Source organism: Dendroctonus ponderosae, unplaced genomic scaffold (genome assembly GCF_020466585.1).
Source record: "Dendroctonus ponderosae isolate FM_Combo_2020 unplaced genomic scaffold, Dpon_F_20191213v2 Dpon_F_20191213_2, whole genome shotgun sequence".
Taxonomy (NCBI): Eukaryota; Metazoa; Arthropoda; class Insecta; order Coleoptera; family Curculionidae; genus Dendroctonus; species Dendroctonus ponderosae.
Window position 1 is genome coordinate 912,786 of NW_026018165.1, and position 26,179 is coordinate 938,964.

Sequence of the window (26,179 nt, forward strand, 5' to 3'; positions counted from 1 at the left end):
CCAAAATTGTAAGCAAAGAAACAACTATATCAAAGCAATACAGATATCCAAATCTAAAAGCAATTAACTTACTTAGAAAAATCGTAATAAAAAAATTGTAAAGAATTGGACATGTAACAACATAATATGATTATCCAAATACTTGAGTCAGGTCAATAACTATCATATGAATATGTATTGTAACTATTATGGTTTTTGGATTACGGAAGACTATACTGAATTTGGTGACACAACGACATTTCAGGAAAAATAAAGCTAAATATACTCAATGCAATTGTGAAGAGCATAACAAGGTATGAGTGGAAGCATTAAAGTTAACTGAAACCAAAAAGAACTTAATACGAGCTTTTCAAATGGATCTCCTAAGAAGGTCTTGTCGAATGTTACATGTCGAAATTACAGCACATATCGAATGAAAATACTCGTATAGTTCAAGTGACCAATACCAGGAAAACAATAATAGATAAGTACAGCGATGTCCAAAGATTGTTTAAAGGAAGACCATCATAAATAGCAATGGATTGAATGCCTACCAAGAGAAGGACAGGAGAAAATCCTAGGAGACAGTGGGGCGAAGGCATAAAGAAAGCTATGGGCGAGAGAAACGTGCTCAGTGGCGGCAAAATGTAGCGGGAGCACAGCCAGGACAAAACCCGAAAACCGGCCTATGGATAGATCGATATTAAAATCATTGCATATCATGTATACGACAACAAAACCGTCTCGGCCGCATGTAATTTGTTGCACACTTATAAGCCATCAGGTGCCATCAATCAACCAGTTTGGTTCACCTCACCACAGTGACATTTAATCAAGCTCCCACCATTACAGGTCTAACAAACGTCAAGTGCAAACTTGACATCATCATATAAATAGTGATATTTAAAACCATTTTTAAAACTACTGCTAATGAGTGAAGTGGTGTCACAATGGATATTACATCGCCTTGGGATTATTATCGACATGACTCCCGAGAACTTTGCAACTAGAACGTCAAACGGCCATTTATTAGCACAAATTCTTCAAAGCTATGAAATAATTACTCCCGAAGAATTAAGTATCATCAAAGAATCTGATCAGGTGAAAGACAGTTATGATAATTTTCAACATATTAATTTGTGGTTACGACATATGGATTTGACGCTTAGTGTTGACGATCTGTATGAAATAGTTCATGGAGTGGGGTCAACTTCTTTACATTTATTTTTCCAAGTATTTCTTCATTTGAAAGATCGAACTAAATTAGACTTTCTGTCTGGAAAGGAGTTAGATATTCAACTGGAAAAAAATGTTCACAGATTTTGTGTGAAATCTGTCGAAGATTCTCAAGACCCCAATAAATTTGATTTGCATAAAGAAGAATACTGTGAACCACTTCTAGCCGGAGGTGATGTTTACCATTGGTATAAGAACCGTATAGAAAATTTACAAATTAAGTGCAAGGACGTAAGAGATGAATATATCCACAACGTCAAGAACAGGTGCAAGTCGCTTTCTGACGAAAGTGGAATTCAGGAAAGAGATAGCGCGTTCGTTTTAGCACGAGGACTTACCATTAGCCCCAGGCGATCAAATGTAAGTGAAAATCCGACAGCTATGCATTTAAACGATGATCTCCGCTCTCCAAATCTAACAAACCATGATAACTTAGTGGAACAACAGAAGAATGTTCTAAAATACCAAGTTTTTAATCCCGACGTTGCAAAAGCAAATATTATTTTGAAAAAATTGCGTGCTAAAAGTAAAGTCCGCCTGGAAAACAGGATATTAAGAAACCAACTTCATCAGCAAATAATGAACTCATTCGATACAAAGATTAATGACAATAAATCTCAGTCTGCAGAAGAAGTTCTTAAAGATGTGTTTATGCAGCAATCCCTATATGAAAAAGATCTGGTCACAAAATTGGGCCAAATAAAGATATTTAAGGAATATATGTTAGAGAATAATTTTCAGCAAACGCAGATTCTGAACAAGCAAAAGGAGAAAGCTTTTGTGGATCAGTTAATATTGAAAAACAAAGAACTTAACGAAACGGAGATTACGTACTACTTTGAAAGGGAAAGACAGCTTCAGCTTCATAAAGAAATTTGGAAAGAGAAGCTGCGCTTGCGGCAAAAACGAAATGAAGAAATGTGTTCTAATATCCTAAGCAACATTATAGATATGTCTTTAAAAATATCCGAATACAAAAAACAATATGGCGCAGAAGCATTCAGAAGAAAAATGGAACATCAAAACGATATGTTTCGAGCTGCGCAGTCGGTGTTTGACATTTCTGAAAGCTCTATAGGTATTCTAAAAGGCGACGAATTTGATATACCAGAAGAAATAGTGACAAGAGAAACCTTCAAGGAAAATGCGTTAGATGATCAGGAATTTGATCGTTATATGAAATTTGAATGGCCATGGGAACTAAAAAATGTTAATATTGAATTGGATATGTTCAATCATATTACTTGGGGACTAAACGTATTGGGTAAGAAAATTTTGTATGTTGAAGACAGAAGTATATTTTTTGTTGTTTTTAGTCTAGGGAAAGAAAGGATGGATTCATGTTACTATAAGATTACCTTTGCTGTTTTGAATGTTTGTTTGAGAATTAATTTTGTGAATATACAAAAATTTTGTTGTCAATATGTAACTGTTCATTAGCTGTTGCATAATTTTTTTTGTACAGGGTGTGAAAAATTGGACACTTTTAAAAGGAAACTGCTATTTCTGTACAAGAGAGACAAAAACTGATGTGGGTATCTGAACCTCGATTTTTATGACACATTTAATGACGAAACCCGTATTTCGATATGTCTGACTATTTTAGAGATACAGGGTATTTCCCAGAAATCTGCAATTTTTTAAATAGGATACACACACATTGAGCAAAACATAGAATGTGTTATATTTTTGGGAAGGCGCATTCAAGCGCAACTTTAAAATGGCAAATGGCAAAATATACAGTGTTCAAGTTAAAAATGTATTTTTTTCTAAATATCTAGGAAAATATTTTATTATTGCAACTGAAACTTACATTATTGGATACCACGTGAAAAAGTGCTTTGGAAATGTTTCTGAAGAAGGTTAAAAAATTACAGGAAAAGCATTCCCCAAATTGCAGGTTTCTGGAAAATACCCTACATCTATAAAATTGTTAGGAATATTGACATACGGTTTTCGTCATTAATTTTGTCATAAAAATTGAGGCTCAGACCCCGACGTCAGTTTTTGTCTACCTGGTATAGAAATAGGAGTTTTCATTTAAAAGTAACTATTTTGCGTCCACCATTTACAAACATACATGCATTCATTTACAGTTCTGCCGAGTGGTATCGAAACTTGACTTAAAAAAAATAGGGAAACTTTTGGAACTAACAATTATTTTATTTTTAAATATTCTTGTCACTAAGCTCATGCATTTCTAGAATACTTAACCCATTTCAGAACATCTGCTCACTTTTTAGGCTACATGGTTCACCGCGCCCTAAGTATAAAATATCCAATAGTTCCCTTATGGGAGAAGCCTGAATTTCCGGAGTGTTCTGTTCGGGTTTGCATTAATGACCTTAATGATACGTCGATATTGCCAAATCTCAGTAGCTTGCTATCAAAAAGAGAAATTAGAGTTATACAATTATCCGAGACAGTGGATTTTTGTATAGAGGCTTATGAGAACGAAAGTAAGCAAAAATATGATCAGGATGTCCCTCACCTTGAGGTAAGTATTGATTTAGTCAAGAAAATAGGTGCGTTTTCCGACGGAAACTCTCGACCAACATAAATGAACAATGAAGAATAATGTATAAAGCAAAGGACATTCAATCTGAACCTTTCATAGAGATAAAAAGAAAACCCGAACAAATACCGGCATTCAATTTTATTGTTTATTTAGATAAAACTGTTTTTTAAATAATTCAATTCACTTAAAGAGCTCAAGTGGATTTCGAGCTCTAATTTGAGATTCATTAAATATATTTTCTGCTTCTTTCTGTGGATTTGTAACTGGCGTGATTATACTTTTTAAAGCATATCCAGCATCTCCAAAAAGTACGAAGTTGTCAAATTCTCGCCTTCCAAATCGTTTCTGCGCTTAGCTGTTGCTAAACATTTTTTCATCGTGGGTTGAACCACCCTTCTCCTGCTTCGAACTCCTGGTTGAAATCTCAAAATCTCAAGCGAATCCCGTCTTCCAGTTGAGTCAACCCTCACTGAACCGGCATTTCAACCGCCGGTAATCGTTTATAATGCCCAAACTGGCCTCTAACCTTGGGTTGAATTTCAACCGTTGGTCAACCGTACATTATCATACCTTAGTCCTGCAGTTCGCTTGATACCATCTTTTATTAGGTCTACCTTTTGATCTTGCTCCCAGCCATGGCATCCATTGTATTATTTTGGTGTTCCATCTCTCGTCGTCTCTCCTTGCTACATGTCCCGCAAAGGCCCATTTCATCTGGGTTACCTTTTCTATTACATCCTTGACCTGTGTATGTTGACTCATGTATTGGCTCGCCTTCCTAGATCTGACAGAAATACCCATCATTGTCAGCCATACCTGTTTGTGTTGCTTTTAATTTTTGAATTGTATTTTTTGTAAGAGTCCACGTCTGCGCCCCGTATGTGCCATATTGGCAATATACACTGGTCGAACACTATTGTGCGTATTCGTTGAGGGATTTTTTAATTTTTTAGTATCCTTGAGAGTTTGGCGCAAGCGGCCCAGATTAGACCTTCTTTGTCCTATTTCGTCATTTTTATTGTTTTTCGTTGACCGAATTTTATTCCTTGATGTTTTCCAATTGATTGTTTTCTATTCTTATGATCGTCTCTTGTTCCCGGCTCATAATTTTAGTTTTCGGCATGTTCATTTTTAAATCTACATTTTTTTATTTCTCTTCCAATTCCTCTAACATTCTGCAAACGTCTTCTTTATTGTCCCCTATTATCACCACATCATCAGCAAAGGTAATTTAGCCTTTCTCCGTTGATATTGATACTACCTGCAATTCAAGTAGTTTGAACACGTCTTCTAGCGCCAGCGTAAATAGCTTTAGGGACAATATGTCTCCTTAAGGTATCCTCGCGTGTTCTTATTGTAGCTGTTGCTTTTTCGAAGATCACTGTATTTGATATATACGTGCGTCATCCATTTCTTTGATGACTACCTAGTGTTATATGCTATCAAATGCCTTTTCGTAACCTTTGTAGGCCCCATGAATTAGGGTAGGTATTCGGCTGCTTTCGCGATTAGGATCCCTATTGTTAGAAGGTGATCTGTTGTGCTGAAACCTTTGCGGAACGCTGTTTGCTCTGCAGGTTGGTAGCATCTATTTTGAGCTCTCAGTTATGCGTTTAATATTTAATTATGTTTAAATCAAAACTGCATAACATGAGCACAAAATCTGCATCTATAACTTTGAGGACTGTCACGCTGATAACTGATTTGAAGAATAGCAAAATCTTCAACTATGAAGAAATTTCATGACAATTTTGACAAACACGTTGAAATAATCGAATTTTGGCAATAATCTCCAGTTATTTCGAACATTTGGCGCTTTAGGTAAAGAAACATGATATATGGTTTAATGGGTGCTTCAACACTGGCGTCATTCCTCAGGAGGCGTTGTCTGGGGGTGTCTTAGGAGTCACGCCTCAAATCATTTGCCCCAAAAATATGGCAGCACTGACGGCGAAATTACAATGTTATCCTAACCTCAAAGTATGGTATTATTAGTTTTCTATTCTGTGCTTTGTGTTTACCCATGGTTACTACAGTTGCTAATAATTTTAAGAAGCAACAGGTGATGTTGATGCAACGTAATGTTAATTAAGCAGTTTACATTGAAAAACATTGTTACCATCCTTCTGATCGAGTTTTCAATCTCCGTAATTAATACGAATTAATTGTTTTTTTTTATTTTTTGTGTACTCCCAAAACACCCTCATACCTCCAGAGGAATGAAGCCAAAAATGAATCATCCTGCATTTCTAGATGCCGCCAGTTATTAAAGATAATAACATTTTGTACAACAGTAATCAGAGGAAACATTTTTGCATTTTATTTTTTATTCAGTTTATATTTATACAGTGTCACCGGCTTTTCGACTACATGCGATGTTCCATGTTTTTCAATTATTAATAAAAAGACATTAATTTGTCTGCATCAAAATTATAATAATATAGTAAAGAAAAAATGCTCAAGATATAAGTCGAAAAAAATAGCACAATATTTGTTTCGATAGACAAACTAATCCGAGTTTTTCCGACCGCTTCGCTGCTATCTAAATTTTCATTAAAATTGTTTGCAGTCAAATGTTCAGTTAATTATTTACCTTCATTACCCCTTATTTCTTTAGTTTGATTTTGTTCAATTTAAAATTGGGTACTTGTTAATAAAATGCATGTTAATGCGTAAATTAATTTATTTCTAGATCAAACATGATAAGGAAGAGCGAAAAATTAAGAAAGGTTCTAAGTCAAAAAGAAAGAACCGACCAGAACGAGAAGGCGGCAGTAATAATAGTCTTACAAATATAGATACGCGCTTAGAAAGCAAATTTGTTCAAACACCCTTGAAATTTCCGTGTGATGAGATTCCATATACATACACAGCTTTGTTGGGTAGAACTGCTCAGGACCTTTTAAACGAAGGGCAACCGTTAGGAAATTTTCTTTTAATCGATATGTTTGTTGAATACCTAAAATCTATACCAACATTGAAAGGATGGGTGTTGGTAAACTATCCTTCGAATTTCGAACAGGCTACCATCTTAGAAGAAGCATTTTCTGGTACAAAATTGTTAGATCCTAATATGAGATTGACTGCTGCAAAAAGTTTAACCGATATTACAGAGTATGCGGAAAGCCTAGACAAAGACGATTGCAGTTTATATAATGATGCTAAGCGAATTTCAAAAGTTCTTCCTAATCCTCTTTCTTCTGAACAGACAAAGAACTTATATGACACTATTCTCACAGCATACATTAGAATTAAAAAGCTCTCGCTTGAGGACAGGTCTGGAGATAGTGCGCTACCCCCAACACAGGAAGATTTAGACGCTCAACCAGATCCTTTAGAAGAATTTTATTCAAATGCTGGTGCAAATTACTCTTTATACTATAAAGAATTTGATTCAAGTACCGTTAAAAGTCTTGCAAAGTTAATAATTGGCGATTACAGTCTGCCTTTAAAGTCTTCATTAGAGCTTTTCGGGGACATAGGCAATTTAGATCGACAACCTTCCAAGCGTGTTGGAGAAGTAAAAATGACAAAGAAAGGAGAGAAACTAAAAAAACCGAAGCGAAAAATAAATTTGGAATCTAGCACTAACGTCTCTAATAAAACCTCACAGAAAGCAGGTTGGTTTAAAGACTTAAACTATTGGAAATATAAACATTTTATTGTTATACCTGGGTTTAATTTTAGATAAAAAAGGTACGAAGGGCAAATCAAAAGTTTCGACTCTTTACGAAAACAAACAAGTTCAAGTGCCATCCGAAGATGAGGAAGATGTTGATTTAAGCGAGTCTGCTGTCGAAGTAATTGAAGCTGGACAAGAAAGCTGGCAATACACTAAAATGGACTGCCCCGAAGAACTTCTCGTAAGTTTTAACTTAAAACTAATATTATTACATAATAGCTACCCAACTAGTTGTAATTAAACCTAACACTAACTAATGACAATTATTATTTAATCAACCGTTTAAGTAATAATTAAATTGCTTTGTTCTCTACCACACAAGTTTCCGGGTCGATTCTTCTTCTTCTTCTTCAGCTTAGATTTGTCCACTGATGAACATAAGCCTCCCTTAGTTTCTTCCACTCTCTCCTATCTTGTGCCTCCTGCATCCAGTTGGTCCTGATGTGTTTTATGACGTCAGACCATCTGGTTGGCGGTTGTCTCCTATTTCTGTTCGCGTCTTCTCTGGGGCTCTACTTTATTATTCGCTTGGTCCACCTATTGTCTTGTATCCTGGCAATATGTCCTGCCCAGTTCCATTTCAGAGTTGCGATCCTCTCCACTGCATCTACCAGTCCTGTTCTTTTGCGGAGTTCAGTGTTCGTAATGTGATCTACTCTAACTCTCTCGTACGCTACGTCTTCTTCTTATGTACCGTGTCCTTTCAGAACGTTGGTTACCAACAACGCTAGCCGTACTTGTCCTGTACTTGTACTGTCCACGGCAGCTCTAAAAAGTGTATGTGAATTTGTTTTGTACCGGTCACGCAGATGTTTAAGCCATGACGTTTTTCTCCTGCCTGGTCCGGAGCTGCCATGTATTTTACCCTGCATAATGTTTTGTAAGAGTCTGTACTTTTCTCCTCTCATGACATGGCCGAAATACTCTAGTTTACTCTTTTTAATAGTGGAGAGGATCTCAGTGGTCTTATTTAAGCGCTGTAGTATTGCCACGTTGGTGATTCGTTCAGACCACGTGACACTGAGCAGTCTCCTGTAGGCCCACATCTTGAACGATTCAAGCCGACTTTCTTTATTTTTGTTGATGGTCCAAGCTTCAACTTCGTACAGTAATGTAGAGAATACGTAGCATCTCAGCAGTCGGATTCGTAGGGATAATTTTAGGTCCCTTCATCCTAGAACATTGCTCATTTTTCTGTAAGCTCCTCGTGTTTGTTCTATCCTTGATCTTACTTCTGTGTGGCTATCTGCATTTTCTGTTATAACGCTGCCTAGGTATCTGAACTGATGAACTTGTTCCAAGCGCATGCCTTTGACTCTGATATTCTACTGTTTACTGATTACTAAAACTTTGGTATTTTTTATGTTTAGTTCTAGGCTAGCTGCGTCGCACTTTACTACCACACTGTTCAAACTCCGCTGTTGATCTTCTGAGCTAAAGACGAATGAAACCGTGTTATCCGCGTACCGCATGTTATTTATCAATTCGTCATTAACGACAATGCCCACTGCTGCCTCCAAAAGTGCATCTTTGAAAATTATTTCTGAGTATACATTGAAGAGCAACAAAGATAAATACCTGCCGCTTCGTAATTATTAAAAACTCCGGTAACAATGGAATTATACAGAGTGACAATAAAATAGACAAGGATAAACGGTAAATTCAACGGGATTCGTTAACAGTGGAACTTACTTCAAAATGTCAACAGTCATGTTCGTCAAAATATCCTCTTAACCTCGAATTTATGGCTACAAATATAAATACATTTGAATGATGAAGTAGAAACAAGTTAGTGCCTCTGTAATCTCCTCATTATCCACTATTATCGAGCAGCTTCTCGCATTTTCATAATTAACTCCTGCTCAGTGTGTACCAGTGTTCAATATACCAATGGTATAATCTGTGCCTATCCTGTGTGTATCTTAGGTACGTTACAGGAATTGTAGCCTTCCTCGTGTTTATTTGGTGCTTGGGAAATTGTCAGTTATTGTGCTCTAAGAACCCGTGGAAGGCTCTGCTGCAATTATGTCCAATACTTGTTCCGCTGCGTCTGGAACCCCAACATCTATCGTCCACTATATTCCTGGCACCATTCTCTTCGCCCTTTGTTGGCGTGAGTTCTTAGAGCTTCTGCTGTCTTATTGTTGCCTTTCCCGAGAACTAAACGCATATCGGCAAATTCGTGAAAGCAGCTTCAAAATAAGTTGCAGTTTGACAAATTATTGTTGTTATTGACAAAGACTGTCTACCTGTAACTATCTGTTAATGACAAAAAACATCATTGCCGCTTTGACTTTTCATCAAAAAATTGTAGAAGGGAACTCGTTTAATATCAAAAATGTTCGTAATTAGTTGCAAAGATCATAATGTTTCTTTTTGAATGCGTTTCAATATGCTACCAATTAAACATGGAAGAATTTCAAGAAAAAATTACCTGTATACCAAGGCTTCTAGTCAGGAGGATAATGTTCGAGAACTTGAAAATAGTACCAGTCCTAACTTGGAATGTTCTCGACTTGACAGCAATACAGTTCTAACCTAAAATGTTCTGGAATACTCGCTCGGCGGTAAAACTTCCGGAACCAACATTTCCTCCCTTACCAAAGAAGAGTGCATCGGGCGGTTAGTACGGCACCCGGACAGTGTACGGTAGTTGATGTCGTGCCTTCACCGGAGTCGCGGGAGTCCTTGACATTGTTCCGGGGTGCTTGGCGGTGTGTTAAATTTCTCTTGGGTCTCGCTCGGTTCCGGAGCGAGAAAGTGGGCCGGATACAGGTTCAGTATAGTTGTCCAGGTCGACGTCTATTGTCATGACGGGAGTCGCACGACGCTTCCCATTTGGTTATATTGTCGGTCCAGGATTTCGTTGCAAAAATATACGTTTGGCATCGTGTTGCCGATCAGTTTTCGAATCGTGCCATCGACGCGGTTGCCATTCCATATTTCGAGCATGACTTCATCCCGTTCTACGAAGTTACGATGTCGCGCACCGTGACGTCGGTCGAACTGAGTCTTTATTCTACCTCGTTCGGCGGACATTGCAACACGACAGATTTCCCAGAAACCGAAAAAAATTTATATCAACGTTAATGAAAACTATTTAATTAATGAATTTATGATTACATTTATTTAAATTTAACAAAGAGAAAAAAAAACATTCCTAAATTGTAAAAGACCATTTAGAAGTACACAAATATTCCTTTACTGGGGCCCTTGAAAACGACCATTCATCTGGTGCTGGTTTAAATTAGCCGGACAGAAAGAACATTTTAGTAACCTTCGCTACAGTAATATTTCAGAGAAGCACTTAACGAAACAACAGGGGGAATAGTAGTGAATGGGAATGTAATAAATAACTTAACATACGCGGATGACACCGTTATCATAGCCAGCAGTTTAAGTAAATTACAGTGAATGATCCATAAAATAGTCAAACAAACCGAACAAATGGTCTTTTAACGAACATATCCAAAACCAAGCTCATAGTCTTCTCCAAAACACATAAAAATATATCGTTAAACATAAAGGGCAAAGTTGTGAAGCAGGTCTCTTCGTTCAAATGTCTCGGCACCTCGGTAGATCATTCAATATGGCAGTGAGAGCTTGACCCTTGATTCAATAACGCAGAAGAGAATCGAGGCATTTGAAATGTATCTATATCGACGCATGCTCAGAATTTCTTGGGCACAGAATATAACCAATCTAGAAGTTCTAAGACGTTTGAACAAAGGAAAGGTACTGCTAGAAACGATAAAAGAAATAAAAACACAGTATATTGGACAAATTGTGAGGTGCAGCCGATACAAAGTCCTGAAACTCACCTTCGAAAGGAAAATTCAGGGAAAGAGATCCATCGGAAGACGCCAGAACTCATGGCTGCAGGACATCTGTAGGTGGTTTGTGCGCACATCCACAGATATTTTCCGATCAGCTGTTTCCAAAACAACACTGGCCATTTGGACCGTCAATTTTCGCAAGGAGATGGCGAGATAAGCAGAAAAAACGTGATCTAAAATGAAGATCCACATTCTATCTGCGTGCCTTATTGCGCCTTAAAAGCAATGGAGTCAGTCGCTTTATTTCTGCACGAACACCCGAATGACCTTTTCGCCGAATTTTTGTAGAGTTTCAAAGGTAAAAGTGCATATAGGTGGACTGGCACTTCTCCACGTTCACACAACCATACCGATTGAAGTAGAGGAAATTATAACTCGTTTCGTGAGAAGACAATAGAAGAAAATTTGTTTTGTCACTTGATTAAAATTACTACGACATCTACCAATACAATACTTTTTTCATTGATCCCCTGGTGGACAGTATGTAATTTCGCCTCTATTTTTGATAGGAACAGCGTCACTTTTACCTATAAAAATTTTGTTCATCCTGTATGGACAGTAATAACTTTCTCACGCTGACAGCTTGACTTTTCCACTGACTGTCAGCAGACTGTTTTGAAATTTTCAAAGCCTTTTATTGAGAACCTCATACTTTCTACTCTTTTCCACCGAAAATCAAGAAAAATTGCATACGGCCCGCCACTGGTTTTATGACACCTTCAAGCAGTGGCGACACTCCGACTTTTGCTTCTTGTACCGTAATATACTATTAATCACATTTCTTATTGAAATTGAATTGAAGCATGTCCTGACTGAATCCCTACTACATGACTCCCCCCCTCGCCCGTAGTACTTGAAAGCTGGATCCGCCCTTGAGTAAATCCTCGAAGTTTACGTTCGCTAAATATACACTTTAGTCATTCTTGCGCCACAGCTTATACGCTTAATTTTTGTATCGTAAAATCATCGCTAGAAAATCTATTGAGATCTGTGTCCACTAATTTGCCTTGCCCGATCGGAATGCATTACAAGATTACGTTTTTTGTTGTGTTTCTATATAATTTTAAGTTGAACTGCGAGTGCAACTTTGTTTTGGATCGTACAACAATAGTTAAAAGAAACTGTTATTTTACAAGACAAGGAATTTTACTGCAGCGAGAATACTCAATGCGCTCTGATATTAATATGTTCTAATTTGCATGAGGCTTAAGACTGATTTTAGGGGTCCTATGCGCTGTTTGCAACTATAATGCATAATTTCCAATACTATACATGTAGTAGGATTTCCAAATATAAATTATTAAATTTTACTTTTAGATAGCTTTAGCTACGCTATGGGAAAATGTCGAAGAAATATATATCAATGATTTGAAACAAGTTTTCTTTCTGAAACGAATCAACTTAGGTTTACTAATGCCGTTTGTTCAACACGTTAAAGATATAATGAGCAGGATTATCAACAGACCAGACTATCGAAGTTTGTACTTATCAAAGTTTCAAAAAGCATTTAATTCTTTTGAAATGAGCTACAGGATGGATGACGAGTTTAAGACTGAAATGTACTGTAGGTGAGCATAAGTTCAGTTGATCATAGGATTCATGCGTGATTTAGATTGTCTAACTTACAGGATCGAAGATTTTAAAGAAAATTTAGTGGAAATGAGTGACATTAAAATGATGGAATCTGAAAATTTAAGGTGCCGAATCATTAACGCTAATTGGACCCCTTGTCAATTGACCGAACTTATTAATATCTATATAAATATGATTCAAATTGAAATGGATAGATTCATCGATAGTGTTCGATTAATAAATGACTATTTCTTGGGTCTGATTGCAGAAATGCCCACGGAAGAAGAAAACTATGAAGAAGAGCCCATACCAAAATATCACGGAATCAGTAAGTTTTACTATTTTAATAATCTTTTTAGAATGGGATATATGCAGGTTGAGTTTTTTTCGACTGAAAGTTAACGAGTACTGAAAGTGGAAACTAGTATAAAGTATAAAGTTTTTCAATAAAAGGCTTTGAAAATGTTGTCAAAATACTCAGCTGAGAGTTATTGACAACATCAAGCTGTTAGCGGCGAAAGTTATTACTTTCCACACGGGATGAAGAAAATCTTTAATGGGTAAAAGCGATGCCTTTTCCATTGAAAACAGTCGCAAAATTACGTACAGGGAAATGAAATTTGAAGAGCTGTAACTTCGAATAAATATTCAGAGTTCAAATATTTGACGATATATGCTCTACTATCATTATTTTCGCATGTAGAATGGCCCTGACAAATTGCTTAACGCATTTTGCGAACATGCTGTATAGCCGTTATTATCAACTTAGTCATTGACAACAATGAGTGCTGTCCAGACCTTTTAGAGAAACCCGGGATATGTAAACATACTTGCAATAGATTCAAATAGACATAAGTGGGAATAATTTTTCTATTAATTGCATTTTGCACTTTCCTGGCATTGCTTGTTTTGAGTCTGCCATTGTACATTTAATTATAATGTTAATTTTTTCACTTGTTCCAGATTGCGAAGCTGTTAACAGCATGCTTCGCGACATGTCAAGTATAGTCGATCTGTCCCAGTTTGATGAATTGTTATCAAGTGTTGTGCAAAAAGTGCATAGTTGTACAAAAAAGATGAATGGTTTTGTTGCAAACATTAAGGAAAAAATTAAAGCGTCTCAAATTATCAAACCGAAATCGAAAACCAAATCTGGCAGTCCTAAATCGGAAGCCTCAAAAAGTAAGTATAGATTAAAGATGCTAACTAAAAAACAAGAAGAACGCTATCAATTTGTTAAAATGCATGTTAAAATCCATGTTTAGCCCTGCTATAAATTAAAGCTAGTGGTCTCGAATTAAGCACTATTTGAATAGCCTAACATTAGGTAGATACTTGAAAAAAAACACGTGCGACTCAAAAACTTTCAATTTGAAAACAGTACCCTTTCTGATGTCGCTTATAATTGCTTATGAGAGTGCATTTTATTACAATCAATTTGAGAGTACGCACAATGGTAGTAGAAAATAGTCAAATAATAAATAGCTTTTCCTAGTTAAGGGGGGCCATGATGGATTTTTGGCCCTGGTTATTTTGCGGTGGGGTAATGTTAAATGTGTTTTGGATTAGTGGGTTTGAATGATTGAGGACTTTGGCTTTGAATTTGGAGTGTTTTTTGGTGAGGAATTCCTGTATGGTGTCCATTTTCAAGTCTTTGTATATGTCCTTGTTACGTATGTACCAGGGAGCTCTGCAGATGTTTCAAATGATTTTGTTTTGTACAGTTTGTATTTTATTTATGTTGGATTTGCAGGTCGTGATGAATGCTGAGGCGCCGTAAAGAAGCTGTGGTCGAATAATTTGTTTGTATAGGAGAAGTTTGTTTTTGATGGTAAGTTTGCTGTTTCGGTTTAGAAGGGGGTGGAGGGCTGCGCGTGCTGCTCTTGCTTTAGTGATTTTATCTTTGATGTGTTCGGTGAATGTTAGTTTTTTGTCGAGTAAGATACCTAAGTATTTTGCTGATTTGGACCAGGCGATGTTTTCGTTATGTCTAGTGATGAGTCTTAGTTTGTCTGTACGTTTCGTGGTTATCATAAGTGTTTGTGTTTTTTCCGCGTTGATTTTAATTTTCCAGGTGTCTGTCCAGTCTGTGAGTTTGTCTAAGTATCTTTGTAGTTTTGGTGGAATGTATTTGGGGTTTTTGGCTGTGAAGTAAAGACAGGTGTCGTCGGCAAACAGGGCAATTTTGGTGTCTGGGTATTCTGAGATGTCGGCTGTGTAGGTATTGTAAAGAAATGGGGAAAGGGGGGATCCTTGCGGAACTCCCGCTTCCACAGTTCTTAACGTGGAAAGGTGATTGTTTAAACGGACCCGGAATTTTCTGTCTTTCAGAAAGCTTGCCACAAACTGCACAAAGCTAGTTGGCAGATTGTAGAGGCTGGCCAATTTCCAGATTATTCCTTCGTGCCAGACGGTGTCGAACGCTTTTGCTATGTCCAGGAGAATTTTCCTGGAGTCCAAGCGCGGCGTCTTCCACTAGTCTGGCCACTTGCAATTCGGAGTCGTGATTTCTCATGAAACCGAATTGTTCGTGGGGGATTCCGCTGTTGTAGGAGATTTTATTCAAGAGTCTTTCTTTGAAGAAATTCTCCGTAACTTTCGAGAAGGTGGGCAGAAGGCTAATTGGGCGCCAGTTTTGGGGGAAGGTTTTGGTTTTTCCTGGCTTTGGGATGAGAGCTATAGCAGCTTTTTTCCAGCTACTAGGAAACTCGCGGAGTGCAAAGGCACTATTTATCAAGGTTAGGAGGTTTTGTAGGATGTTTTCTGGGAGCATTTTGATCACCCTGTTTGAGATTTTGTCAATGCCTGGAGCGGTTTTGGTCTTTAGTAGATGTATTTGGGATTTTAGTTCGTCGATTGTGACTGGGGGGATAGTTTCGTCGGGATCATTTCCTAGTGAGTAGTCGACTCTGAACTGATTTTCCAGCGAATCCGCAAAAGCTTCCGCTTTTCCTTCATCGCTGTAGCCTAGTCCATGAGGTTCGTGAATTGGGGGATAGTTTGTAAAGGATTTTCTTTGGAACTTCTTGGAGAGCTTCCATACCAAATTATCACCAGGCTCCAAGTTCTCCAGATAGTTTTGCAGTTTACGTTGTTGATTGCCGAAATTTGATTTCTAATTTGGTTTGTGAGTTGATTGGCCTGGCGGTTGAGAGAGTTATCAGAGTTTCTTTTTACTAATCACTTAAGGCGATTTCGCAATTTGATTTTGCTTCTGATTTCAAGAGGAAGGCCAAAAGGTTTTTTGTTCGAGTTTGGTTTGAAGATGGTTGCTTTTTGAGTGGCCTCGGTGATTTTTCCGGTGATGGAATTGTTTAGTAAGTTGAGTTCTTGGGTTGAGTTTATTGGTGCGTCTGGGATATTTGTTTCCTGTAGGAAAAATCTGAGGGCGTCCCAGTTTATGTAAGTTAGTGGTTGGAGCGGGTTTTGTATGAAGTTTTCGTTCAAGAAGATTTTGATTGGGTTGTGGTCAGAGCTGAGTGAGTAAGAATTTGTGATTGACAAATTGAGAGCTAGGTTTTTGGACAGAGCTATGTCAAGAATGTCTGGAGTGTCATAGTGAAAGTAGGTGGGTTCGTCTGGTGCATGAATTTGTAGGTCTAGTTCGTTGGAAATTTTTAGAAGTCTGGTGCCTTTGAAATTTGTAATTTTACAGCCCCAACTAAAGTGTTTGCTGTTTAGGTCTCCAGCTAGGAGAGTGGTTTCGTTTGGATGAAAAAAGACTTCATGGTATAACAGGGTGGTTGTCTTGTTTGGAGGTCTGTAGGCGGAGATCAGCTGGACTGAAGTGTTGTACATTTTGAGTTTAATGGCTGTATTTTCAATTATTGTATTGAAAGGGGGAATTTGTGTATGAGCTATGGACTTTTTGACTATTATGGCTGTTCCACTGCCTTGAGTGATTCTGTCTGTACGGTAAGTAGTGTGATTATTTATGTGGAAGTGGCTGTTAGGTTTAAGGAAGGTTTCCTGCATGAGAGCGATGTCCACATCGTTTTCCTTAAGGTACGCCTCAAATTCGCACTTTTTGGTGTACAAGGATGCGGCGGTCCAGGAGACGATATGGACACCTTAGGGTTTAATGCTATTGCTTAGCATAGCAAGGCCGGTTGCTCCCTTTGCCCATGATCTAAATAGGTGAGCTAAGTTGTCCATTACCTGGGCAGTGGCCTAACATGGACGACATTCGCGAACTAGTCATACGCACGACAACGTCAGGAGATAATCTTGAAATGGTGGTAACATAAAGTTTTTTTAAGTGAATCACCCTATATATTTTTTAAACATACCAGAAGGAATTTTTCTCCTGATTTCATAAATATATTTTTTTCCTATATTTGCATTAGCTTTTTTCCTATATTACATTCAAAAAATTATAATTAGCAACAAATAAAAGTAGCCATGAAATTCGACAAGGCGCTCCCTCCACCCCATAACGTTCGCCTAGTAACACTTTTTCTTAACAAAAATGTTGATATCTGGATTGGACGAGCGGGTCCGATCCAGTGGCCTCCAAATAGCCCCGACCTAACGCCTCTTGATTCTTTTCTCTGGGTTTATTTCAAGAATATTGTGTATGAAAATCTAGTTAGACGCCTTAAAATAGTGGATGCAATCCACGATATCAATATTAATCAGAACCAATTAATTCAAAACATTATAGATAAAATTGAAGTAGATTATAGAGCATATCTAGCGTTAAACGGATGTAAGAAAAAATCTATGAATATATATTATATTTAGGAATGTTTTCCGGGCTTTGAAGCCGTGGTCTATCGGAATTTCTTCCTGACGTTTCGTCCACAACTGCGGTGGACATTTTCAAAGGCGATGAGGCAGTGGGCGAAGTGATCTCCCGTGCTTTCCGACTAAGAATGATGGCGAATTTCTAGAAGATATTATCAGTTGAAGATCGAATTTTAACTTTGTTATTACGCATTATTTTAAAATTGTTCCATGTTTAATTGGTAGCATATTGGAATACTTAAGTACTCAAAAAGAAAAATTACGACCTTTGTATAATTGTAATAATAATTTGTCAAACTGTGACTCACTTTTTACAATTTCCATTCGTGAATTTGCGAATATGCGATTAGTTCAGGGGAAATGCTACAGTAACATAGCAGAAGCTGAAAGAACTCACGCCAACAAAGGCCGAGGAGAGTGGTGCCAGGAAGATACTGAACGACAATAGTTCTTCGGGTTTCAAACACAGAGGAACAAGTATTGGAAATAATTACAGAAGAGCCTTTCAGGGGCACACAGAACATTGCACAACAACTGACACTTTCCCAGGCACCAAATAAATACCGGCTACATTCCTACCACGTATATAAGATCACATTATACCAATGGATTACTGAACACCCGTATAAATTAAGCATGAGTTAATTAACCGAATACGAGAAGTTACTAGAAAAAAGTGCATGATAAGGTGATTATACAGGCACTTGTTTGGAGTTACAAACTCAAATGTATGCTCTTGTACTTTGTAAACAATTTAATAATTCGTGGTTATGAGTTTAGAAATAGGTTCGGTCATTCAACGATTCCTGTTGAATTTACCGTTTATCCTTGTCTATCTTATGGTCACTCTCTATTTATCCATGGTTACCGGAGTTTTAAATAATTAAGAAGCAGCAGGTATTTATGTAATATCAATTAGGCAGATTACCTTGAAAAACATTGTTGCCGTTTTTCTAATATGCAATGCAATTTGCTCAGTTTTTAATGACAATTAATTTTGTTTAGTAATTTTTCTGCACTCTTCAAACACTGCCAGACAACACCTCCAAAGGAATGACGCCAATTTTTAATCACCCTATATATAAAGGTAGATTTAAAATGACGTTATGGTTTTTAAGTGGCATTAGGGGCTCACAAAATACTATCGGGAGTACAGCAAGGATTCTGTCGCCAATTCTGTTCAAATTTACATCGAATTCTTCTTCTTCAGGTGCCGTCTTCTACTGAAGGTTGGCCACCATTTTGGATATCTGTATTTTTGAGACCACCACGGTAAATAAAAATCTGGTACTTTTTCCATACCACTCTCTTAAGTTTTTAAGCCACGGTGTCCGGCTTCGTCCCGGTGCTCGTCGCCCTTCAACTTTTTCCTGTGTTATTAGTTGAAGGAAGCGGTATTTCTCGCCTCTCATAACATGTCCAAAGTATTCGAGTTTTTGTCGCTTACTGTGTATAAGACATCGGTCATCGCATTTAGATGTAACAAGACATCAGCATTCCGTACTCCGTAGTAAACCCACATTTCAAAGCTTTGATGTGTCTATCCCTCAAGTCCATACAGCAAAGTGGGAAATATGTCGCAGTTGGCCAGCCATAGTCTTAAACTTAGATTAGTTCTTTACACGTGAGAAGCTGTTTCGTTTTGATAAATGCACTTCTAGCTTTTTCAATGCGGATCTGTATTTCCTGTCCAATGTCCCATTCACTGTTTAATATTTATAATTTGAAGTATACATATGATATTGTGATTCTGACGTCAGGGAAAGGCGAAATGGAAGTTATGATAGGTAGGCTCACAGGAAAGGGTAGCTCATATGGACTGGAAATTAATAGTGCCAACACAAAGATCATGATAATAGACAGACGACATGAAAAGCTGTAACAAGAAACGCCGTAGCTGGATTTGCAGTGTTGGAAAGATTTGATGATCCAGGATCAGTAGTTACCAACAAAGGTGCATCGGAAGGAGTCCGCAAACTGGGGAACATTTGGAATGAGCGACCATTACCAAAAACACAAATCTTCGGCTTATACATAGCCTAATTTTAATATAATAATAGAAAAGTTCCGCAAATACCATGAACATCCCACCGCAGAAACGACTCTATTATCTAAGATCTCAGTATAAAGATCAGGCTATACCAGGCAATAAGCCATAGCTATATGAGATATCTAGGTCATGTGGCAAGGAGGTACGACAATGTCGAACGACTCATAGTAGAAGGCAAAGTCCAATGCCGCCGCCCAAGAGAAAGATCGCCGACGCGATGAATAGACCCGTGAAAAACTTTACAGGACAAATGATGCATGATGCAATGAGATGTGCCCATGATACAGAGCCCCGACGCGACGTCTTTGCGAGCGTAACAAATTGACATCACCATGTCCCGCAGAAGGGTTATGCACTAAAGTGAGAGAGGGACTTACTTGGAAAGCAGAAGAAAATAATTGCAAACTTTTTCTTAAATTGTTAAATGGTATTAATAGTTGATAATCCAATTGCAATTTTGCTCATAACTATTACTTTAAAATGGTCCCATGTTTCATTGAATTCATGGATTCGCTATTCGTTAATGGGGAATGCCACAGTAACATATCAGAAGCTGCAAGAACTTGCACCAACTAGAGAGACTGGTGGGGATTGGCTCCAGGAAGATAGTGGCCGACAATAAATGATCGGGTTCCAGACACAGAGAAACTTGTTTTTTAGTTTTAATAAAACTTTTATTGGCGAGCAGAGCCATCCAGGGGGTACTCAGAGCATTGCACAACAACTGACACTTTCCCAGGCACCGAACAACTTGTACACATTGAGCAGGAGTTAATTAGCCGAATACAAGAAGCTGCTAGAGAAGAAGGCACTAACTTCTTTGTAGTTAAAGACAGAAATATATGTTTGTTTGTAAACACATCAATTTGAGGTTATAATGACAATAAAGAACAATTTCTCGTTGACAATATTGACACTTAGACAAAGTAGATCTCTAGATTTAATGAATCCTGAATTTATTGTTTATCCTAACCTAGTTTATTGTCACTTTATGTTTTTTTATTGTTACTGGAGTTTTTATTAATTACGAAGCCAGAGGTATTTACGTAATGTTCTAGTTTTCTAGTACTGATCTAGTTTTTTGCAAATATCTCAGTTTTTAATGATAATTCATTTTTTTACTATTTTCTCTATACGCCTAAAACACGCCTCCAGAGGAATAACGCCAATTGACAACAATCGTATTGCTATTTAGAACTCTCAGGTGCTCGCTTGCAATGCTTCTGTTAGCGCCAATAAATATTGCATAATTCTGCTAAATTAGCCCTGTGCTGTATCACTCACGTTAACTTTAACGTGCATGTTATCCCCCAAACACGTTATGTGGCTCCAACTGGTGTGTTGTAGCAGTCAAACCGTTATATTATAACAGGGGTACGCTATCGACGAACGTTAGATTTAGAAATAGAACAGCATCAAATCACACGGCGCTTTCGAACTTAACGTGCATCATTCTAAGTTACCTTGGATGAATAAAGAAAACAATTGCATTTAATCAGAGCGTAGTTTTGTGTTTCATCTATAATTTGTTTTTAATTTAAAACAAAAGTATGTCTTTTCGTGGTCCTATAAGGTTAGCTTTATTAGAACAATTGGTAAATGGTCTTGAAAATAAACTTTATTTTCCTCCACAAATTCTACTAAATTTTCAACTTGTTTGCGCCTTGTTTTTATTGCTTCTTCTGTGCATGCTCAATTGAAAGTGTTTAAGAAGATAGGTCAAGAACAGTAACGAACGAAATTGAAAGTGAACGCAAATCAAATCGTAGACAAAGACAAGTATAGTAGTAGGTGGGCCAAATGGTCAAAACCGCATAAGGTGCATATGTTTTAGAAGCTTTGATGGTTGGATGTTAACTATCTCTATAACTAATCGACTATTCGTATAAGGGCATATCACTTTCTGCATCCAATGTTGTTTTTCCTTTTTAACGTTTGTTGGATAACTGGGTCGGAAACGCATACGTTAACTCAGAGATAGAGCACACCTCGGTTGTGTTGCATTATCGAAAATGTTATCATGAACTGTTAATTTGCCATAATGTGTGGCCGTTAAAAATGGCATTTATGATACAGCACTGGGCTGAATTTCTTGCTCCTCCTACCGGATATCCATATCCCACTATCAAATATAAAATGAATTTGTAAAAGAGGTTTTGTACAACTTTCAAATGCTTCAGTTGTTGGTTCAGATATTTTAATAGATATAGATTTATTGACTCACGACAACTTTAGCGATGAGTTTTTATGCAACTTCTTATTAAAAGGGTACCATCCAGGCTTTAAGTGTAGTGAACTCTAATGAGTGTAACTAGACCATTAGATTCTAATAGTTCTGGGTCATGCATAGATAATATATTTATTAAAACTGATAAAATCGACTAAATAAAACTGACACTTTCAAGCTCATGGACTCTCTAACAGATCATTATCCACTATTTATATCACTCAAAATATTAAAAAAAAATATGGTAAAAGATTTGAGATAAATAATGATAAAAAATATGGTAGAAGATTAACAATAATAAACTATAAGGAATTAAAAAACATAGATAATGATGTGAACTGGGATACTATATTGACTGTGCATGATCCAACGGAGGCTAGTAATACTCTTATTGAGAAAAGCAAAACTACGTAAGTTGTGCTACTGTTAACGTAAAAAACGAACAATAAACGTAATAATGCAAAATCAAAAAGTGAATGGATTACCAAGGCCATAAATGTATTGTTTAATAAAAAAGAATTATTATATAAGGTCTGGCGAATTGATCCAGGGAACGATAATCTTAAGATACAGTATAACAAATATACAATGATTCTAAATAAGTTTATTTCAGAAACTAAAATTAAATTCGAAAATTAACGAATAAAAAAGAATCAGAATAATCCAAAACACTTATGGGAAATAATAAAATTTAAACTTTGCCCAACTAATAAAACCTAACTTTTGTTCTTTTTCCTTTTTCTACTATCAAACAAGTATACAATAACGATATGGTAATAATTAAAGAGCCCAACGGGATAGCTGATGAGTTTTGTTCTTACTTCTGTAATATTGGCAGAAAAGCAAGTGATAGGATACGGCAACCCACAAATGTTGACGTAAAACGTAAAAGTTACTTGACTAACAGAAACCAAAGGGTAAAACTTAAAGGTGGAATAAGTAAATATGAAAATGTGCAGGTGTCCTGTAGGGAACAATATTAGGACCTTTCTTTTTTTGTACTGAACATCATTATTATATCATATGCGGATCACCCAGCTGTCATTTCAACAGATGATACCTGGAGTAAAGTTGAAATTTAGATAAATAACTTCTTAGACAAAATCTCCGACTAGCTTGCACTGAATAAGCTTTCCTTAAACATTGAATGAACGGTCTACTTGACATTTGGAAACTCTATTGATAGCGTTCGAATACGAATTATAGACAGGGAAAGATTCTAAAGCGAGTAGAATATTGCAAATAATTGGGAATAGTTTTTGATTTCAACATGAAATGGAAACGGCACATAAAAAATGTTTCAAGTAAAAATATATATTTAATATTTGTGTTTTGTCATTCATCATATTTTCAATTTTTTGAATTATGCCAATCCTTTGAACATAAGACAACTTTTTGCATATGAAACAATAGTATTTCAGTACAATGACTTGAAAAATAAATTTCTGGCATCATATAGTATAACAAGAAAAAACGCCAATACAGATTCCACAAAGAAGCAGAACAGTTAGTATAAAGAATAGCTATATAAGGACTGTAAACATATTTAATGAGCTTCCGAACGAACTTGAAACATTCAAGAATAATGTAACAACGAAATGTAAATTAAAGGAAAGGATCAGGCAGAACAGACAAATTTTGAAGAAAAGCTTCCTTATAAAGTTGTTGGAAACCGCATGCTGATAAATCATTTAGTTATTCAGAAAGTGCTTTTTGTTCAGAAATAGCGCTGTCTTAAGGAAATCTCCCGAATAATGAACAAAGCAAACTGAAATGACCAAGAGAATGTCGCAATTGCATCAATTAATAATAAGACAGCGTCAGACACAAAACAAATGATTTTTTAATGGATTTTGCCTCAAAAGCGCTTTAATAAAGTTCAAAAAGCCTCCCGGGCATTTGCTTTAAGGCATCTTCAAATTTCTTTTCACAAAACTGACCATAATCCACAGATTTAATTGGCACCCCCTGTATTTGTGAGTGCTAGTGGAAACCGAGTGAAATTCTGACGAAATTGAATGGGGCTGTAATGCATATTGGCAATGAAAACGTTGGCTATGAAAATATCCGATTATAATTAGAAAATAGAAAAGCGTAGTCCGATAGCTCTTCTGTAAACATTGTGCAAAATAAATTAAGTTTAACTTTAAGCTAGGTATAGGATTTTACGAGTAATTGCAGATGAAATTTACTAATGGAAAATATCCAGGGTTGTTTTAGTGTTTCAATAAAGTTAAAATTATGGGACGATAATTTGTAATTTTCAATATATCCCCAGTTTTTCTACAGCGGAAACGAATAGTTAAGCGTATTAAAATGTAAGAATTTGTAATTAAATAAACGATAAGATCGTAATTCGTTCGTGTTGAAGGCATCGTTACTGTTAATTTTCAATTAAAAAACCTCACTACTGATTTGCATAGGTGTGTTGAAATTGCATATAAGTAAGACTTCAATTATCGAAGGATTTTCCTCTTTAGCGGCATTAAACCGGTAACGCAAATAGACCGGTTGGTTTAGACTTGTATGGATTTTTGAGATAGCTACGACACTGTCATTAATTCATTTTTTTTTATTTTTAGAAACGCTAAAACCGTCCGATCTAGAATCGAAAGAACTGAAAGGCAGCTACGATAAAATTGTGGAGGAATTTGATACTGCTGTTAGAGGAGAGACCCTCCGAGTGTTACTGCGAGTTGATCTACTAAAATACGATGCCCTACAATCCATTGAAGAGTTCCTATGTTGTATTCAAAGTTGTTTTCATCAAGTTATTCAGCAAATTAACTCAAAGTACACAAATGACATAACGAATATAAATATTGTTTGCAATGTGTTTCGTGCTGCTGTTGAAGAGGAAGATTTGGTACAAACCGAATTACAATTAGATGGCAACGAATTTTTGATTAATCCTGAAATCAAGGTGACTGATCAAGCGCCAATTATTGAGCAATCAACGTTAGAATTAATTGAAGATGAAGTATTTACCATAGAGCAGCTTTCCCAAATCGCCGATATTTTTCTGGACTTGAGCCCTGGGGGATATTTGCCAAAGTCGACTTTTACCCTTATTTTACAAGACATTATCTGGGCTTCTGCAGTATGTGCTGATCTGAGTTCTCCTCCAAAACTGTGGAGAAAGATAAACTCGCAGAGCTTGAATAATGTTATCAGTGAACTATTTGACGATTTAGAATATGTCTATTGGAGAGATTTTATAATTTACAATATTCAAGTACCCTTCCCGACAGAACAAGAATTACTATTAACTAGGGCAGCTTTAAAGGAATGCGACCCGGATGGAACGGAATTAGTTCAAGATTATCAGTTTTTTGCAGCAAAGCTGTGGTTTGAGCACCTCGAGCTGGGAGCCGGTCGTAAAATTGGCAATATTAAAAAACTTATTTTCAAACTTTACTACATACAAAATTATGGAGTAAATTACACAGCTTTTCTACTAGACTTTTGCAAAGCCGACAATTCGGTCGAAGGATTTGCTAAAGCACTGGAACTTTCAATGGGAAAAAGAGTCTGTTGGAACACTGAAACTGGCAATAAATTCAAAGAATTGCAGTTGGAAAAGATCCTTCGATTTGACAACGATGTAAAAATGAGAGATGAAGAAAGGGCTATTTATTTCAAGGCTGTGCATGAGGAAGTTTCAAAGCTGATAGACCAAGTTGTAAATATATGTGACGGTGTCATTATTGAAGATTTGGAGCTTCCACAGGTGGATACAAGTTTAAGTCCAGACAAAAGTTTGGAAAAATCTTTGGAAACCGATATGGACCGGCCGAGCAAAGAAAACGTAGTTCCAATAATTAACCCCCAAGTTGATGACAACAGTGAAAAAACCGTTGATTCAAGTTCTCAGTTAGAAATCTCTAAATCTTTGAAAGACCTGCCAAATAATGTTTACTCCGAAAGTAATGACTTTGCAGAATTCATCTTTTTTTTATCATTAGATCCCATCTTAGAATTAATTACAGCAGCAATCCCGTGGCATTCTCGAGTAGAAAATATTGGAGATTTGACCTTTTGGGAACATGCTGCACACATTTTTGAATCTCTCAAAAACCCGGATTTTAGGAATTCTGTATTTGCTCATGAATTTCTCAACACAACTGAGTTTTTAAAACTTCTCTCTCAGACTAAAAAGTTTCGTGCTATAGATCCTGTAACCGTAGTAAAAGACACTCTTTCCAAAATAAATAATGCTTCTCAACACAGTAATATTGAAAATTGCTAGAACTCTCAAACAAGTGTAGCTCGCACTGTACCTCAAAATTATTTTATTTTGTGAATGGCTGATTAATAAAGGAATTTATTTTGA

The 26,179-nt window shown here is 36.7% G+C and overlaps 1 protein-coding gene across 1 annotated transcript; it reads left to right on the top strand.

Annotated features, from left to right (window-relative positions):
- Positions 1–358: 358 nt before the first annotated feature.
- On the top strand, positions 359–26,179 carry LOC109544717 (sperm flagellar protein 2). The gene is made up of 8 exons (XM_019915028.2): positions 359–2,479; positions 3,459–3,712; positions 6,426–7,353; positions 7,421–7,596; positions 12,569–12,819; positions 12,880–13,151; positions 13,787–14,005; positions 24,429–26,179. The coding sequence occupies exons 1-8, from the start codon at positions 910–912 to the stop codon at positions 26,093–26,095; spliced, it is 5,337 nt and encodes a 1,778-aa protein (XP_019770587.2). The 5' UTR covers positions 359–909; the 3' UTR covers positions 26,096–26,179.